Source organism: Argiope bruennichi, chromosome X1, assembly GCF_947563725.1.
Source record: "Argiope bruennichi chromosome X1, qqArgBrue1.1, whole genome shotgun sequence".
In the NCBI taxonomy this organism is placed as follows: domain Eukaryota; kingdom Metazoa; phylum Arthropoda; class Arachnida; order Araneae; family Araneidae; genus Argiope; species Argiope bruennichi.
In genome coordinates, this window is record NC_079162.1 from 99,499,016 (window position 1) to 99,517,480 (window position 18,465).

General features: G+C 28.0%; 1 protein-coding gene across 2 annotated transcripts in view; it reads left to right on the top strand.

Moving 5' to 3' along the window:
* LOC129958617 (paramyosin-like) overlaps positions 1-18,465 on the top strand; it is a 224,330-nt gene extending 205,865 nt beyond the window's left edge. For both annotated transcript variants that reach the window (XM_056071216.1, XM_056071217.1), the window contains exons 9-13: positions 5,856-5,969; positions 9,791-9,935; positions 12,208-12,290; positions 14,080-14,179; positions 18,261-18,465. In XM_056071216.1, coding sequence (XP_055927191.1) covers positions 5,856-5,969; positions 9,791-9,935; positions 12,208-12,290; positions 14,080-14,179; positions 18,261-18,439 — 621 coding nt within the window. In that variant the 3' untranslated portion in view covers positions 18,440-18,465. The remainder of the gene's footprint in view (positions 1-5,855; positions 5,970-9,790; positions 9,936-12,207; positions 12,291-14,079; positions 14,180-18,260) is intronic.

The window sequence follows — 18,465 nt, forward strand, 5'->3', positions numbered from 1 at the left end:
TATATAATTTTTTTTTCATTAAAAGAAATAGATCCATTCTCATATCGAATTGTTTAAATGAAGGTATAAAATATCAAATTTTAAATATTTCATAGTTATCTTCAACAAGAATTTAGATTCATGTACAGGCATATTTGAATCTTTCTTTATATAAGATTAAATAGCTAAAACTTTAATCCCGTTCAAAGCCTTAATATTGGTTATTAAACATGACAGTAATAACCATCAACTTAGTGAATATCCCATCTTTCCTGGAGATGTATCTAAATGAAAGTGACAGCAATACCGATGTATATATGACTCCGAAATATAAACAGTGAAAAATTGCTTTCTTGCTGTCAAATATTAGAAAAAAGAAAGATGCTGGGCATCACAGGCGATTAAACTAATTCAAGTTGAATCACCGATTGTTTAGGTGATAGAGAGTCTGAGTATCCTAGACGACAAAAATCTAGAACACTAGTAAAAAGCTTATATTAACAAGAGATTAGCATATATGATGTATTATTACAGAATTAAAATGCTGGTTAAGGTTACAGATAACTTTTTGAGAGAAGAATAAATTTATTAGAACGAAATTTAAAAATATGATATTTTTTCCTTATTAATGCAATATATTACGTTTTCACTGTTGGATGAAATAAAAATGAATATTCAAAATTATCACATAGAGCGGTTACTCAGATATTACTGAAAATTAATTTCTTAATGTTTCATTTAAAAGAAGAAAATCTGAAATGTTTGTTATTTCTAAAAAATACATCTGATAGTTTTTTTTCTCGATAAATATTTCTTATACAATTAAGAATGTGGTTTTCTATATATTGTCATATTTAAAAAATATTTTAAAAAGAAAATTGCTTAATTTGTTTACCCTCGCAATTGATATGAATTAATTAATTATATAAGAGAAATTGCATTGTTCTTAATAATTTCTTAATTTCTCATTTAAAAGAAGATAATTTGAAATTTTTGTTATTTCTAAAAAATATATATATCATAGTTTTTTTTTTCTTGATAAATGTTTCTTATACAATTAAGAATGCGGCTTTCTATATATTGTCATATTTAAAAAATATTTTTAAAAGAAAATTGCTTAATTTGTTTACCCTCGCAATTGATATGAATTAATTAATTATATAAAAGAAATTGCATTGTTCTTAATAATTTCTTAATTTCTCATTTAAAAGAAGATAATTTGAAATTTTTGTTATTTCTAAAAAATATATATATCATAGTTTTTTTTCTCGATAAATATTTCTTATACAATTAAGAATGTGGTTTTCTATATATTGTCATATTTAAAAAATATTTTAAAAAGAAAATTGCTTGATTTGTTTACCCTCGCAATTGATATGAATTAATTAATTATATAAAAGAAATTGCATTGTTCTTAATAATTTCTTAATTTCTCATTTAAAAGAAGATAATCTGAAATTTTTGTTATTTCTAAAAAATATATATATCATAGTTTTTTTTTCTTGATAAATGTTTCTTATACAATTAAGAATGCGGCTTTCTATATATTGTCATATTTAAAAAAATATTTTTAAAAGAAAATTGCTTAATTTGTTTACCCTCGCAATTGATATGAATTAATTAATTATATAAAAGAAATTGCATTGTTCTTAATAATTTCTTAATTTCTCATTTAAAAGAAGATAATTTGAAATTTTTGTTATTTCTAAAAAATATATATATCATAGTTTTTTTTCTCGATAAATATTTCTTATACAATTAAGAATGTGGTTTTCTATATATTGTCATATTTAAAAAATATTTTAAAAAGAAAATTGCTTGATTTGTTTACCCTCGCAATTGATATGAATTAATTAATTATATAAAAGAAATTGCATTGTTCTTAATAATTTCTTAATTTCTCATTTAAAAGAAGATAATCTGAAATTTTTGTTATTTCTAAAAAATATATATATCATAGTTTTTTTTTTCTTGATAAATGTTTCTTATACAATTAAGAATGCGGCTTTCTATATATTGTCATATTTAAAAAAATATTTTTAAAAGAAAATTGCTTAATTTGTTTACCCTTGCAAATGAGATGAATGAATTAATTATATAAACAAAAAAGCGTATAATTTCCTTTCGATCTAAAACAATATGAATATTTAAAATAATTTTTAGTTTTCTTAAGGTTGAGAAAATAAGTATCTTCAAAGTAAGTATTTTTTCCAACATTTTTTGAACTACATCATTCTAATGGAGGGCTACAGTTCCAATAGATTTAGATGTGATATACATATGACTGCCAACAGAGTTAGATCTAAATGTCAAACATCAAAATTTATTTTATTTCGCTAATGCACGCTCATTCCTAAAATACATCGAAAAATATTTATTGAATAAATTTATCATTTACTGTATTTATTTCTTTTATGAGTGAGTATTCTACATGCTCAATCATGTAGTAAATTTTTATTCACAGAAATAAGCAGTTATTTTGGTTCTGAAAACAAAACACCGATGTTTATTCTGCTACGTGAGGTAACTCCCATTCCTAAAATACATTGAAGTACTTAATAAATAAACCTATTCTTCACGCGCGTGTCTACTTCTCTTATGAATATGAGTTTGAATTCTCACAAAAATAGTACTTACTTTATACGAATTTTGCAATTAATGAATATTCTCTGTTTTTTCTAGAAAAATAGATATTTAAGATAATAAAATAAAAAGTTTTATATTTCCGAATGCATGAGTTAATTTTTCCCGGTCTTTGAATAATGCTAATAATTTGCTAGCAATATTCATAAACAAAAACATCTCCTTGGTATTCTATTTACACATAATCATGTAAATTTCACTTGTATCTGCAATGGTCTGTAACACAATGGACTAGATATTTAATCAATTTATCATAAGTAAAACTCCCAAAAGTCACGATGATGCTGGCAACAATCGAAAGACCCAAACAAAAAAAATAAAGCATCCCTATACAGCAAAAAATGACATTTTCTAATATCTAGGAAGTGAATGACCTCGTAGGTAAAGCAGTCAGTCGTGCTTAAGTCAATACATTATGATATTTTCGCATTGCTATTAGGATTACGCAATACTTCATCGGTAATGGAAAAATATCTAAGAATGATGACACGACACATTCACATTAGTCTCTTTACCGTCCCTTTTGTGGGAAATGACCTATCGTCTGGATATTTCATTTCTTACGACAAAACAAATAAGACAAATTGTGCGTCAGCGGTCACTGGGCATCTATTGAGACGGAAATTGTTTTTCTCGTCTCAAAGAAATATCGTTTTTAGTTCATTCAGAATAATTAAATTTTACTCATATCGAAAAAAGAATTCAACTTAAATTAAAGGAAGAAAATGATTTAAAAAAATTACGAAAGCAGGTATTTAAAGAAAAATAAAATTTCTAATTGAAAACTGGAGGCAAAACAGCTATAGTAAGAATTTTTTTTAAAAAAAATGCACGTAATTCCATTAAAAAAAGTCTCTTGTGCGAAGAATCTAACCAGTTTGTTATTTTACCTTAACGATAACTTCAATTCTATTTATTAATTTCTCGTATAAGTAGTAAAGAGAAAATTGCTTGAGTTCGTAAAACATATTTTTAGAAAATGTCCATCTGTATATCTGTGATGAAGATAATTCAAAAACGCTTTGAGCTAGACGGTTGAAATTTCGTATACGGTCTTTATACCAACTTGGCAAATTTCTATTAAATTTTGAGTAAACTCTGTTCACATGAAGTCCGTCTGTCTGCATACAAGTTAGCACGATAATGACAAAACGAAGAGAGCCAAGTAGACAAAATTCGTTCACAGATTTAACATATTTACTGTAGATACCCGCCAAATTTTGAGACAAATTTAGCAATAGGCTGACTGTCTGTCAGTCCGTACTTTCAGAAATATACAAATGGCAGTATCCAAAAACACAATGACTTAAATATATCAAATTTGGTACGGGATTTTCTGTTTAAAAGTGCAGTTTTTTGTCAAATTTTTGTTTCATTCGATTGAGAAAAATGTGTCTAAAACACAAATTCGAATGTTGGAACTGTTAATGCATGCTTGGAATGAATCGCCAAATAACTCGCCAAAGGGGACACTATAGATTCAGTAAAAATGCTAAATTCTCCAGAAAAAAATATTTCGTAAGTATTGTACGCCATTGCCATGTAAAGCGTTCTCTCTCATAACAAATTTATAACAGGATATGAGAGAAAGTTTTTTTTTGGGGGGGGGGAGTGGTCACACCCGATGCTTTTAATTTAAGTAACAATAAAATTAACATGCAGTCCTTAATATTATTATTATTTCTCAATTCTCCTTTGCCAAAATTTTTTGAATTTTTGGAAAAACATTTTCACTTATAAACTGAAAAAGGATACTTTTTAGAGAAGAATATATTTTGCAGATGATAAGCCTACTTTTTATTTTATTTTTTTTTTAACTTTTAGCAGTATTTCCCTGTACGAAAAAGAATATATTTAATATTTAAAGGTATGTAAGATTTGAATTTGAAAAGTGTAAGATTTTCTCAATAATAGAGCTAATCTGATAGATGAGTTGTGTTCATTTTGTATAGTTTCGTGCTTCAGATACATCGGTAACGGCCTTATATTCAGAGGCGGATTTCCAATTTGGCAATTCCTTAGGACCACTAAGCTAAGAGGAGGCCTCAAATAGGTGGATTAAAAACTTTCTTTATTTCCAAGTGTCAGAGTAAATATGTTCGTAAAAAATTACAAATTCTATGGATGATAAAGTATTAGGATAACATTAATAATTTATCAAGTATAATTGATCGGGTTGCTATATGTGTCATCATTCTCACTTAGTTATTAGAATATTTATAAAACCGATTATCTGTTTCAATAATATAATGTACAAACATGGATATCAGAAAGACTGAAATCATAATAGATAGATAAAAACAAATATATATTCACAAAGTTAGTGAAATAAAAAAACCTTTTAATCAAAAATGAATGACTATCATGTTAAAAATGTGTTGAAATGTGAAAATAAATTGACCATCTTATTAATACCCTCATAATGGGCACTGCTTAAATCAGTCATTATTTAAATTCTATAATAGACCACAAGTATGAAATTTCAAACAGTCACTATTGAAATATAAATGACTAAAATCTGCCATTTTTTTTCTAAATGCTTCCAAAACCAAACAGCAGTTATCATTAAGTATTAATTACTTTTGCTTAAACAGTTCATTTTATACGTCCTCCAGAATATGTGGTTCATTTAATTGCTCATAAAATGATTTAATTAAATATTCTCTTTGGATTCCTAACTAATGAGCAAATTCACAATGTGAATATATCTACATATATAAAATAAAATATACGGATACCAGCTGATATCGTTCTGATTCTTTCACGCATTCCATCTTTTTATTTTTCGAATTTTAACCACACCCATATAATTAACCATACCAGATTAGATATACATATAAAAATTCATTTTTATATCTACCACAGAATATATAAAGCTCATTTAATTGCTTATAAAATGATGTAATTAAATTCTGCTATCTGGATTCCTAACTGATGAGCAAATTCAAAATGTTATCTCCATATATAAAATAACATATACGGATTCCAGCTGATATCTTTCTGATTCTTTCACGCATTTTGTCCTTTTATTTTTCAAATCCTAACCACACCCAGATACTTTTTTATTCATTTCTTATCAATCATATCTATTATTAACCAAGGACGTTTATCTTGCCAAAGATTTCCCATTCCTGGTGTTCTTCATCTGCGAACGTCTTACTAGTGACTAATGAGCCCTTGCACGGAATGGTTAAGACTTAATCACTCTCTTATATATGTCATTCTATTTATAGGCCGTAACGTTTATTTTCACGGACATGCAGACACCAGAGCGCTACGAGCACGCCCTCAACTGTTACCATACTACTTACCGACGTTCTGGAGCTCTTAGGCAATGGTTTGACCAGGTAAGACTCTTGGAGAAATACTAATGATAATGTTTAGTTAAAAAGTCGAGACTGCCCGAATTATCTCGGGCAGTTCGAGCTTTAACTTAGCTGCACCATATTACCATATATGTTTTATTTATTTGAGCTTTCTATTTATTATCAACAATTAAGTATCATACACAAGTTTAAAAAATTTTAAAAGAGCGCCTAAATTTAATAATAAAAAATTAAAAAAGATTATCCAAAATTTAATTTTAAAAATTCAAAAAAGAGTATCTGAATTTAATTTTAAAAATGCAGAAAAAGGTATCTGAATTTAATTTAAGAAAATTATCATTCGAAAAATTCACTTTCCTAGCTTTTTTATGCATAAAATATGGTAATCGTACTTAAGTGTACAATCGTGAGTACAATGTCGTTATTCCTTTAATTATTATTAATGCCAATTATGAGGAGGTTTGCAATCGTTAGTGGCAACGGTGAAATGATCAAACTACCCGGTTTATGAATATTTGTTTTAGCTTAATCACCTTACCACTCTCTCTCTGTTTTAAATATTTAGATTGTTTAGTGTTAAAGCTGAAAGCAAAATATCAGCTGATCACTTAAATTTATTTCATGTGAATTGAACAGAATATATTCATTACCTTGTAACATTGCTGAAATATTACGTTTAAATATCAAGAAGTATGTTTCTTAAAGCGTTCTAAAGCTGCGCAGGATTAAAAAAATTTTTTTTTTAGAATCCTTATTTTAAAATTCATTAGCCATTCATAATAATGCTTGTTTTGAAGTTACGAATCTCAAATTTTAAAGAATTTAGAACTCAAATCGAAACAATTCTTAAGAATTGATTGATAAATTTAATTATCAATAAATTAAAATAAATTAATTATTGGTAAATTAAAATAAATAAATTATTGATAAAAATTAATTAATTATTGATAAATTAAAATTAATTACTGAAAAAGTAAAATAATTATTGATGAATTAAAATAAATAAAAGTTCGAAATTTTTCGTTATGGATTGACGGGAATTTGAAAATTTTTCATACTTTTCATTCAAAATTTGAACTCAAAAATTAATTAATTAATTAATAGGTGACAAAAAAGTAAAAAAGATAAAATTGACTAGAATTTAATTTTAATCAAACTTTATGTGTACATATATATATATATATATAGACATTTTTTTTTCGAATTCAAAATTAAATTCTTCAACTTATCTAAAACCAATTCGTACTTCTCTATATAGGCCGAAAGAAAGGTATTCGGCTTCATTTATTGCTGAAAATATTTTCTACAAAATAATATAAAACAATTTTTCAATCTTATTTCTTATTGATATTTGTTAGTAATAATTTGACTGCCATTTTCCTGTTATTTCCTATTATATAAATCATCACCAGTTTTATTTTTTAATAATATTTCATTCGTTATGTTTGAATGTCACTTAGAATGAAAGTTAGGCTTTTGTTCATCACGGATGCTTCTTCCATTTTCCATACATATGCTGCTTGGCTACTCAAGCATGAACTGTTAAAATGTTTCTAATTTGTTTGACGAAATTACTAATGTATTGTTTTCTGCTTTTTGTAATACATTTCCCTTTGTGGAAAGGTTTGAAAGCAACAGAAAAGAGATTAGTAATTCCATTAATGCTCAGCTGGCTTCACTGCTTGAGTGAACTTCTACTCATGAATGTCTCTCTTTTTTTTTCCTACAAAAAAAATCTGTGAAAATGATCTTTCGATTCAGGTTTTCTCATGTGCGTCTTTCCTTCCTCAACAGCATCAAAAAGAAAGGTCAATTTTTTTCTTCCAAAATGAACAGTTTCTAAAATTTGGAAATTTGTTTTTGCCTGTAGATATTTTAATTAAGCTAATTGATGCAATAGTCATAATAATGTAAGAAAAAAGTATCTATGTATGTTTTTTTTCATTTTTATATGCATATTTAACGCATTTAAGTCAAAACAAAATATCTTTTATCAAAAAAATAAATAAATCAGAGTACTATTGATTGATTATAAAGTATAAACTTTTAATCTTGCTTGGTAAAATTTTTATTGTAAGGTCCTTAAATAAAATAAAATTCAACCGCGCTTGAAAAATACAATCTTAAAATTATAAATTATTTTAAGTTTAAAGTGAAAAAAACATAGACAATTTATGAAATGATACATAAAAGAAAGAGCCTTTTCTTACTCATTAATTTATATTTATGACATCATACTTCAAATAAATGTAAATATGAATCACTGTAATATGAGATATTACTAACAATTACTCTAAACAAGCAATTTGGCGGATTTTTTCTTCTCTTTTCTATTCTATTACCGTACTGAAATTTAGTGCAACTCATCTGCAGTAGGAAGATCATTTGATATGTTGTTTCCATCAAACTTCAATTTGTTGGCAGCTGTTTGATTGGAGAAGTAATGATGGCAGTAAATCATTGGACTAAAAGACTTTCCGTGAATATTTACTGTACCTCCTAGGAGTAAAGAAGAAAATTTGAATCGATAAGAGATTTTTGTGTGGTATCTAAGTGCTGTTGCTTCGCTTGATCACGTGGCCTGTGTTCACGGTGTATGGTCGATAACGTTTCGCAGGGCCGTCCACACACAACATAGCGATGCTGGCTTCAAGTCATGGCGACGATTCTCTTTGATCGGAGACCATGTGTGGTGACCCTTGAAAAGAACTAGCTTGAGAACATGTTTGCTTATTGATCCGGATGACCATGCCAATCAAAGACGTAGCAGTTTCGCTTGCTGTCTTGTCGTCGACGTTTCAACACCTCGCGAATGTGCGAACAGGTATATGTTGTGTTCTAAATGAAGACATCGGCAGTTTCTAAGTGGCTCCAGTCTGGATGAAACAGTTGATCCTTTTCAGATGTCTATGCAATATTTTCAATTTAATTGTTTGTAACTAACTTCGCCACTGGAAATTTAAGTTGGATTTTTCATATGACTGTTTTTAGTTTTTATGTGCCAACAAATTTCATCTCTGCAGTTTGAAGAAAGGATTTAAGGATGCTTTGAATATATATATACTCCTGAAACACGAATCACTCTCATACTTGACTGATTGATTCTGCACTGCAAAACGCAATTGTTTTCCTATTATCTGTTCAATCATTTCAAAAGACCATTTTTGCTGTACCTTAACCTTTAAATGAAATGTCGAATACATTTTAGAGTACTTCAATGTGATTATATAGTCTGTAAAAACAATTTAATTTTTGAAGCACAAAGCTAAAACTTTAAGTATAGCAATTTTATTTGCTTATATATGTATGAAGCTTTATTAATTAAATTTTAACATTCTTCGTGTAATTAGATTTAAATGAAATAATATTTTTTAAGTTTGTAGTCTGCTTATAGGAAATGATACTTTTTTACAACAGTTTATTGTTGTAACGAATGGTAACTTGAAAACATTACGCTTGAATATGTACTTGTGGAAACTTCATAAATCTCGCGAAAAGAGTAAAAGTGTAATCCACATTCCATTACTAAATCACCAAGATGTTTTGTACTTTTTGAGATTCAGATTTTCTTTTTTACGTATGAGAAATGTGAAAGAAGTTATTGTAGTGCTCGGGGGATGGGAAATTTTTGTGGGGATGGAAATGTTTCTGAAGAAACATCCCCAGTACCTTTCCGAAAAGTAAGTAGAGGAAATGAAAGGTATCCGGGAGTTCATTATTACGAAGAAAATAGGCTCCAGGATGCAGTGTTTCGGGGAAAAGAAACCTCCGAACCAAAGTGCAGTTGTTATGGTCCTACTCCAGATGAACGTTTTTTTGTTCAACGTTGTCCTCATCCGCAGGTTCTGAACACAACCATTTCTAAAGACTTGGCAGAAATAACGGAAGAAAGCAAAGCGAAGGCTCAAGAGTTACGGCAAGAAAGAATTCATCTCATCAAACAGAAAGTTAAAGAAATAACCGGGAAAGATGTGGATTTTGATGCAAGTAAGTCTCACTTAAATTTTATTTGTTGTGCAATGTATGATATATTTTCTAACAATTTCTTGACTAGAATTACTGAACATTCATCATTCAACTTCAGATTTAGCTGAAGTATTTTTTCCCGCATAACTCAGTTCAAGACCTAAATAAAAGAATATTTATTAAATTTATAACTCATTAACCCAGTATATTTGACCTATTCATCGACAACAGTATTTAAATGTTCCTTTTTAAATATACAAATTTTACTATCCGGTTTCACTCGGTATATTCTTTATTCATTAAGCATTCACATTCATCGTTTATATTCATTTTTAACATTCTTTATTCATCAAAATTAAGTTTTTCAATCATGGTATTGTGTTTTTGTAGCAACAGTAATCATGTTGTTATGTTATAATTATTGGGCGTAAAGGTGCAGGATCAAATGCGTTTCTGCATCTTTTGGTTATTTTTAAAATAAACATGTTTAGATATTAGAAAAATCATTTCAAATCTGACGAATATTTTATGAATTTCTCATGATTTAAAGCTTGTGCTATTTTCTCTCTGTTTTTTACTCTAATATGTTCAATGCCATATATTCTCAGTATTCTTACCTTCTGAAGTTTCTTCAATTCCTGATTTTCTTTGCCGTAATCTAAAATAACTTTTTTTCTTCCAAAATGTTATTTCTTTCTAAGTGTTCCTATGTCCGACAAGAAATGCAAGGAAATATAAATAATTACATAGTTTTTTGAAACCACTAAACAATTATTTTTAATGAACTCTTTCCATAAACTTTTTCCTGGCATAATGAAGAAATAATTACTTTTGGAAGTTGAAAAATCAAATTTGACCGAGAATGGCATGTGGAAATATCGTATCGTTCCTTTTTTTATTGTTTACTTTACTATTGATAAGTAGTAACACGTATTTTATGTCTTTAAGTATAAATATCTCTCTAGAAAATGATTATTTTTTTCCTGGATTTATACCCAATTCGTATGATATGAGCATGTTTATTTTAACTTTGAAAAATAATAACGTACCAGTAAATTTTCTATATTAGTCCTTTCATAAATAAAAAAAAGGTAAATGAAAAAAAAACTGAAAACATTTTGTTATATATATATATATATATATATATATATATATATATATATATATATATATATATATATATATATATATATAATATCCTTTCTTTAGTGATAGAAGAAATAGAAGATGTAAAATGAAACGTTCCAGTAAAATTTAACATTTAAAAACTGTACTTTGTTTATAAAAATGAATCAAAGACATTTTTACAACTATGCAAAAGCATTTTATTGTTGGAATTTGAAATGAAGATCATAAATTTGCAGATGACTCATTTCTGTTATTAAACAACAAAAGTTTTAAATGATTCTATAAATATTCTTCAGCTATTAATTCTGAATTTGTTATACCAAAGAAAAATTATTGTGGATTCTCTTCATCTTTCAGTCTTTAAATTATGAAATAGAAGATTAGAAATTCTAATTATTTATATTCCTTTTTAACATACTGAAGTTTATTTCACGCGCAAAAAACATCAGAGAAAAGGAAAGCATTCTATACCATTCTGTAACAGAACAAACAAACTTGTAATAATGTTATAGCCTTATAAATTATAAATATATATTTTATTTATCAGAAAAAAATTCAGCTTGTGACCTTCGTTTTTCTGATTTGTAATTCAAATCAATATGTTTGTTACGCCATCTCAAAACGATTGATCAAATAAAAATATCAATCATCATAGAACTGACCTTTTTACTTCAGAGTTGCACGATGCAAGCTGTGCCAATGAAAATTCTTGAAATGATGATTTCAGAATATATATAAAAAATGAGTATATGTAACATTACATAATTAGATTATCTTTTAACTTTGTCAAGTATGAGTTCAATTCTTATCAGGCAATGTCAAAAGAAAGTCAAATGTATTTCGATTACAAATATTGATACCAAATGTTTATTACTTTTTTATTTCGTAAATCCTTCGTAGAGAAAATTATCGAATGATTGCTTTATTATAATTTTTATGTTGAGGATCAATTTGAAGACGAAATCAAATTACTTCTAGCCATCATGCAATTTTCAGAAGTTTTATTTGAATAGAATTTTTAGAGTGGAAATTTCATAAATTGCAATTGTAAAAATTCTTATGAAGAGGCCTCATCACTACAATGATAAAAATAGAAACTATAATTTTGAAAAGTTTAATCTTTTTTTAAACCAAACTTGTACTTGTTTATCAACTTATACTTTAGGGTCATTGGACACAGAAGCAGAAGATTTGGCGGCAGATGAACAGGTTGCTAAACTTTTTGAAGCAGAAAGGCTTGAAGGAAAGGTCAGTTCAATTCATTTTTTACTTATAGCTTTTACTATTCCATTTATCAAGAAAAACAGGAAAAGAATTTTAAAGAAACTATTGTATGTTTGAAAGTATGGCATACATGCCTTATCGCCATTTTATACCTTAAGTAAATAGTATTTATGAAAACTGAAAATGGATTGTCATCTTTATTTTCATAAAGCTTAATATATTATTATTTGCTGAAATGGCACTTTTAAATTTTAGATTTATGTAAAATTTTTATGAGTGCTTGTGGATCACCATCAGAGCAATTAACTCCACCTATTTTTCAATTGTAGACAATTCTATAGCATCATTATATTTTCCAGCAGTAACTGTAAAATTTTATGAGCATACGCAATTTTTTATCATCTGCGAGTGTTACTTGTTCATTACTGAGCGAGTAAAGGCTGAACATGTGTTAATCAATTATTTATGGTTTTCATCCATATGTTATGTCATTGTTTGTCTGGTCTTTCCAACCGAAAATAAAAACATACAAATTTTTACTGGTAATACAATTTTCATAAAACTTTTAATGCTTGAACTTAAAACTTTTTCAGACTATTTCTTGAATAAAAGTACTCGTTGGGAAGAATTCGGCAACAAAACGTTTCAAACAGAATGGTACAATTCTAAGCGAATATATGACAAAATTTTATTGATTGCAAATTCTGTATAAGGAGCTTTATTTCTAGGCCAGTATTCTCCAATCAACGACAGGCTACATCCATTAACATAGCAACATTAAGTGCCCTTTGTAAATTGAGCAAAATGACAGAAGTGGTCGATCGCTTTTAGGCTATCGAATGATGTCGCACGCAAAAATGTCAAACTACCAAATGCCTCTTCTTCCCTGCGTTAGATAGAAATATACAATATTTTACGTGCCTTGACTCTATCCATTTGCTCAGAAACATTAAATTTGACTTCATTGATAATTATTTGTCCTGTATTTATTTTGCAGAGCATTATTCATCTGTAATATAGATGGCATTATTTGCAGAGCATTGGTCTGTAATATAGATGGAAGATGCGTTCTTGAAATGCATTGCTTATGATGAATCTATAAATTTATTAAGATCTTTAAGTGATAAAACGCTAATATGAATAATATGTGACAGATTTCGAAAATATCTATCCATTTGTTCAGATTGCAATATAGATGAAAGATGCATTCTTGAAATGCATTGTTTATGAAGCATTTATAAATGTGTTAAGATCCGTAAGTGCATAAAACGCTATTATAATTTATGACAGATTCCGATACTATCTATATGAATGAAATGCTTTGGAGGATTCATACGCAAATATTTTGCCTAACGTGGCTTAAAGATATTATATCTAAACAATGATAAAACATTCTCTTTTCAGCATTAGAAATGAATTTTTTTGTATACTGTGGTTACACAATAAAATTTACCACGAATTTTATTGAATTTTAAATTTTCCTAAATTTTGGAACATAATTGATGACTTTGGACTAAGAAGAAAAATTAATGCATGATTTTACCCATATCTTTTTCTCTGATAATAAATATCTAACAAATGAAAAATGACATACATACCATTAATACAAAAATAAATCAAATTTTGGTAGAATGAACAATTAAAAAGACTTGATGGATTAAACTAATATGAAAATTCGGTTGTTTTTTTATGATTAGATAAATTGTTTTCCTTCCATGAACAGATTTTTTATTGAAAATGCTGTGGGCTTTTAATTGCCAGAACACCTCCTAATATTTTTTTTTTTTTTTTTTTTTTTTTTTTACTCTTTCAGAGTCAAAATTTCTTAACAGCCAATTCAACTTTGCCTCCTGCGCCTACACCTGTACCTGTGTCTGATCTAGCACCAATGCCAACAAATGAGGAAATATTTGGTGAGTCGTTTTACCTCAGAATATTCCTCAAATCTCTCTCTGTTTAATATTTTTGAGCGACTTTGCGAGAAAATTTAGTAGACATTTTAAACTAAGCGATCTAAACCTAAAACTATTTCCAACCTATGATTACGAATCACAATATTTCTGTTTAATAACTATACTATAAATAATGATATGTCTTATACAAAATCAACTCATTAAACATCCGTTTTACTGATTCTGGCTTACGCATAAATGTAATTTAAGTTCATCAGAAAGATCAAAAATGATTTTGTTTCATTGATTTATTGATCTAATTGACTAATTGATCTAATGATGAGAAATATTTTTATGAGTTATGCATCTTCGGTCATTCGGACTTATGAAACCTGATGACCATAACAATTGTTACAGCTGATTCAGTTATTACTTCTTTGCCGAAGGGCTAAAGCTACTTCAAAAAATAAACTCCAAAAACACATGAATGTAGAATACAGAGACCTTTCGATGTAGATTATAGCCATGATCCATGACAGAAATATTTTTTTTTCGAATTTTCAAGTATTACTTAGCACGATGAAAAATTATTAGAGAATTTTAAAAAGAATTTTTTAGATGTTTTCGACTCATCTCCTTTATGAAACTTTTTTCGAGTAGATGGACGCAGGCTATTGGTAAGTATCCAAAAATAGAAATAGAACGTTGCAGACTCATTAACACTTTTTATCAGTTTGGAATGGAAATTATCATTTAAGCTAAGATCAGTAACATTATGTTGCGATTGACACTAAAAACCAAAAAGGTTTTACTTTCTGTCAGTAAAAGTTAGTCATTTGATTTTGAGAAACTGGGGAAAATTAAAGGTTTACGTGATTGGTAAATTAAAATAGAAGAGATTTTTAAAAAATTAAACAGTACTTAAAAAATATATATATTGTAAAAGAGTTGATAATGTATATATGAATTTATCATGTGTATGTATTATTATTTTTACTGTTTCTATTAAAATTCAACATGAATTAGAAGATCTATTTTAATTAACTATCACAGATACGCACTGGAATTTATCAATGTTAAGTTTTTTTATTTCTTTTTTTATTTTATTTATGGTTATTTGATGATGAAAGTTTCAGTTCTGGTTATTTCTAATAATTTTACTGACAATATTATTTGTTTTCTTACTGATTAATATAAAATTTTTGATTTAACGATTTTTTAAAAATTTATGAAATTAGGAAAATAAAGATTTTCCCTTCTTTTTATGGCTGATAATTATATTTGTAATATGTGTAAATATTGTACACAAAGGTTTATTTTTCTATTGAATGTATGTATCTTGTATTCAAGGTATCTTGTTCTAATCTTAACTAAAAACGATCATAAAACATGGTTGTAGCTTTGAAAAATCTCACACAAAAATAATTTCCCATGAAAACGATTCTTAAAGCAGGAGAAAGGAGTAAAAATTCCCTTAACGATGAAATTCAACATGATGACGGTCGTTTACAAAATTCCAGCCGTAAAAATGTTTTCACTTCCAAATGAAGATTGGAGTAAATGAATATAAGGATTTGGAACGGAATCTGGATTCAATAACAAGCCTTGTTACTCTCTTTTTTATTTAATTTGATATTATTAATAAGATAGGAATATTTAGCACTTTATTTCATGGGATCGAAATATTTAGCACTTTATTTCATAGGATCAAAATATTTAGCACTTCTGATTTGATGCAAGCAGAAGCTGATTCTTACGAATTAGTTCAATCCGAGTTCGAAAATTATTTTAATCCAGGTTGAAATATAATTTACAATCTCTATAAATTCAACATACGGATACAAGAAGAAGAATCAATAAAAGAATGTATAAGTACACTTTATAATTTGGTACAGAACTGTAATTTCCCGCCAAATTTACGAAGTCATTCGCAATAGAATTATCTGCGACGTACGCAATAAAAGAGTACCGGAAAAATCGCAAATGGAAGCGGATTCCACCCTGGAATAAGCAATTAATATCGCTGAACACGTTCTAATAATAAAAAACAACAGCCTCTTGTTTCAAATCATGAGAATTCTGCAAATAAAATAACAGCAATTTGATTTCTGCAAATAATAATAATAAAACCATCTAGACATTACCAAATTCCATTCAAAGAGAAAGAGAGTATGCGGTGGTCTAGTATCTCTATTAAAATTGAAAACATGATATCGTCTGTTTCATGTCGTAAATACAGAATTTATCGTAAAGAATCGACGATTAACAGATTTCCAGAACAGCCTTGGCAGATAATAAGTGTAGATTTATTAAAATTAAGAGGCAAATGGTATGTCGTAGTCATCAATTATTATTTAAGGTTTCTTTAAAGTGACTCTACTTGAAAATAAAAAAGCACAAACTGCAATCAGTCACATGAGATCTATATTATTTAAACATGTTTCTAAGTGATTGCGGATCTCAATTCTCAACACCTGTTGAGACGAAGATAGATTATTATTTTCTAAAAAGTATAGTTTTGCTATTGTAGCATCATTTTCCAAATATTCTGAGAGCAATGGATTCATAAAGTCAGAGACTAAAAATTTCAAGAATCATTTCATAAAATCAGGAGATAAATTTTCCTAATTAATAATGTTGGTTTGGAGTAAAACATCTGGAGTAAATGGATTTAGTCCTGTTGAACTCCTTAAGGGAACCAACTTATGGCGAAGAAAAATCTAATGCCTGAAATTCTAAAGACAGAAGTTGTACGAAGAAAAGAGTTGAAATATGAAGTCATTCAGAAGAGACACTATGAAAACCATCACAAAGTCAGAGAAATTCAAGAACTTCAACCTGGACAGGTTGTTTGAATTAGAAAGGTCCTTTGAGAAGAAAATAGCAACCCATGCTGCTCCCCTATCTGATTTTGTCGAGACTTCTAGGAGGTATCATCCGATACAACCATTTTCATCTTCATCCATCTTCTAGACAATCGCATTATGACCAAAATGATACAATGATGGAACTTCCAGATCTTCCGAAAGACAATCACTTGCCTTACTTCCAAATGAGATGCCAGGGCCTCCAAGTCTATCCCAAGGTTTATCTTCTAACCAACACATCCATAACTTTTTTCTAATTCTTTTATGAAAAAAGTAACAAGCATTCGTTTCTTTTTCTAAATATTTTTTTATAAATTGAGATTTTATTTCAGATATTTGAAACAATTATCTTAAAATGATTAGGTTTCATCTCCTTAAAATTTTCTATGCAAATTTTCTAAAAACTAATAAAAGAAACAGATTATTAATATAACTCATTGATGTTTTCTAAAAGCATTTCATGCACAAATAAGGAATGAATATAATCATGATTTGCGTGCAATTATAACGTATAATTCTATACAATTGCCATAACGTATAATTCTATACAAAATATTTTAAATATTTTGTATAGAAATACAGAATTTTTCTCAACTTTTTCAAAGTTATATAGCATTTAGAAATAAAGAAAATGAATAAATATTTTTAATTTATATTTTAAAGTTTTTAGAGACATTCTGCTAAAAAATTTTAAAGAATTGTAATGAAACTATTTTTTCAAAGATATACTTTCATAAGAGTTCATGTACTTTACAAAAATCAGAGTATCACGTGAGGTTACTATCTTGTGGCTTACATTATCGCTCATCCGTTTAGCACTTAACTAAACTTTTCTTACGTTAAGCTTTGAAATGATTACGGTAAGGTTTCTTTTTGCTTATAAAAAATGCACGATGAATTCCTAAAATGAAAGGCACTGCATATTTGACATGTATCATTCAAATATGTATTTACTTCATTAATGCAATTTATTGTTCGATCATTGCAATAATTCTATTCATCTTGTTTACAGGTAAAATTGATGGGTTGAGAAAGTATTCATTGTTCGATCATTGCAATAATTATTTCTTCTATCCGCCTTGTTTGCATGTAAAATTGATAAGTTGCGAAAGAATTTATTGTTCGATCATTGCAATAGCAATAATTCTATTCATCTTGTTTGTATGTAAAATTGATGAGTTGCGAAAGAATTTATTGTTCGATCATTGCATTAATTCTATTCATTTTGCTTGCAGGTAAAATTGATGAGTTGCGAAAGAAGCATGCAGTCGAGATGGCCGATTTCGAGAAAGCTCAAACCATTAATAAAGCTCGAACCACTCAAGGGCTGCAGGAAAAGCTGCAAGCCAGAAGAAGTCGACGAAGTCGAATGCAGAACCATGAGAGAGAAATTGAAGCACTGCAATCCGCCTAAAAAACTTGCCTATTAAAGTATTTATT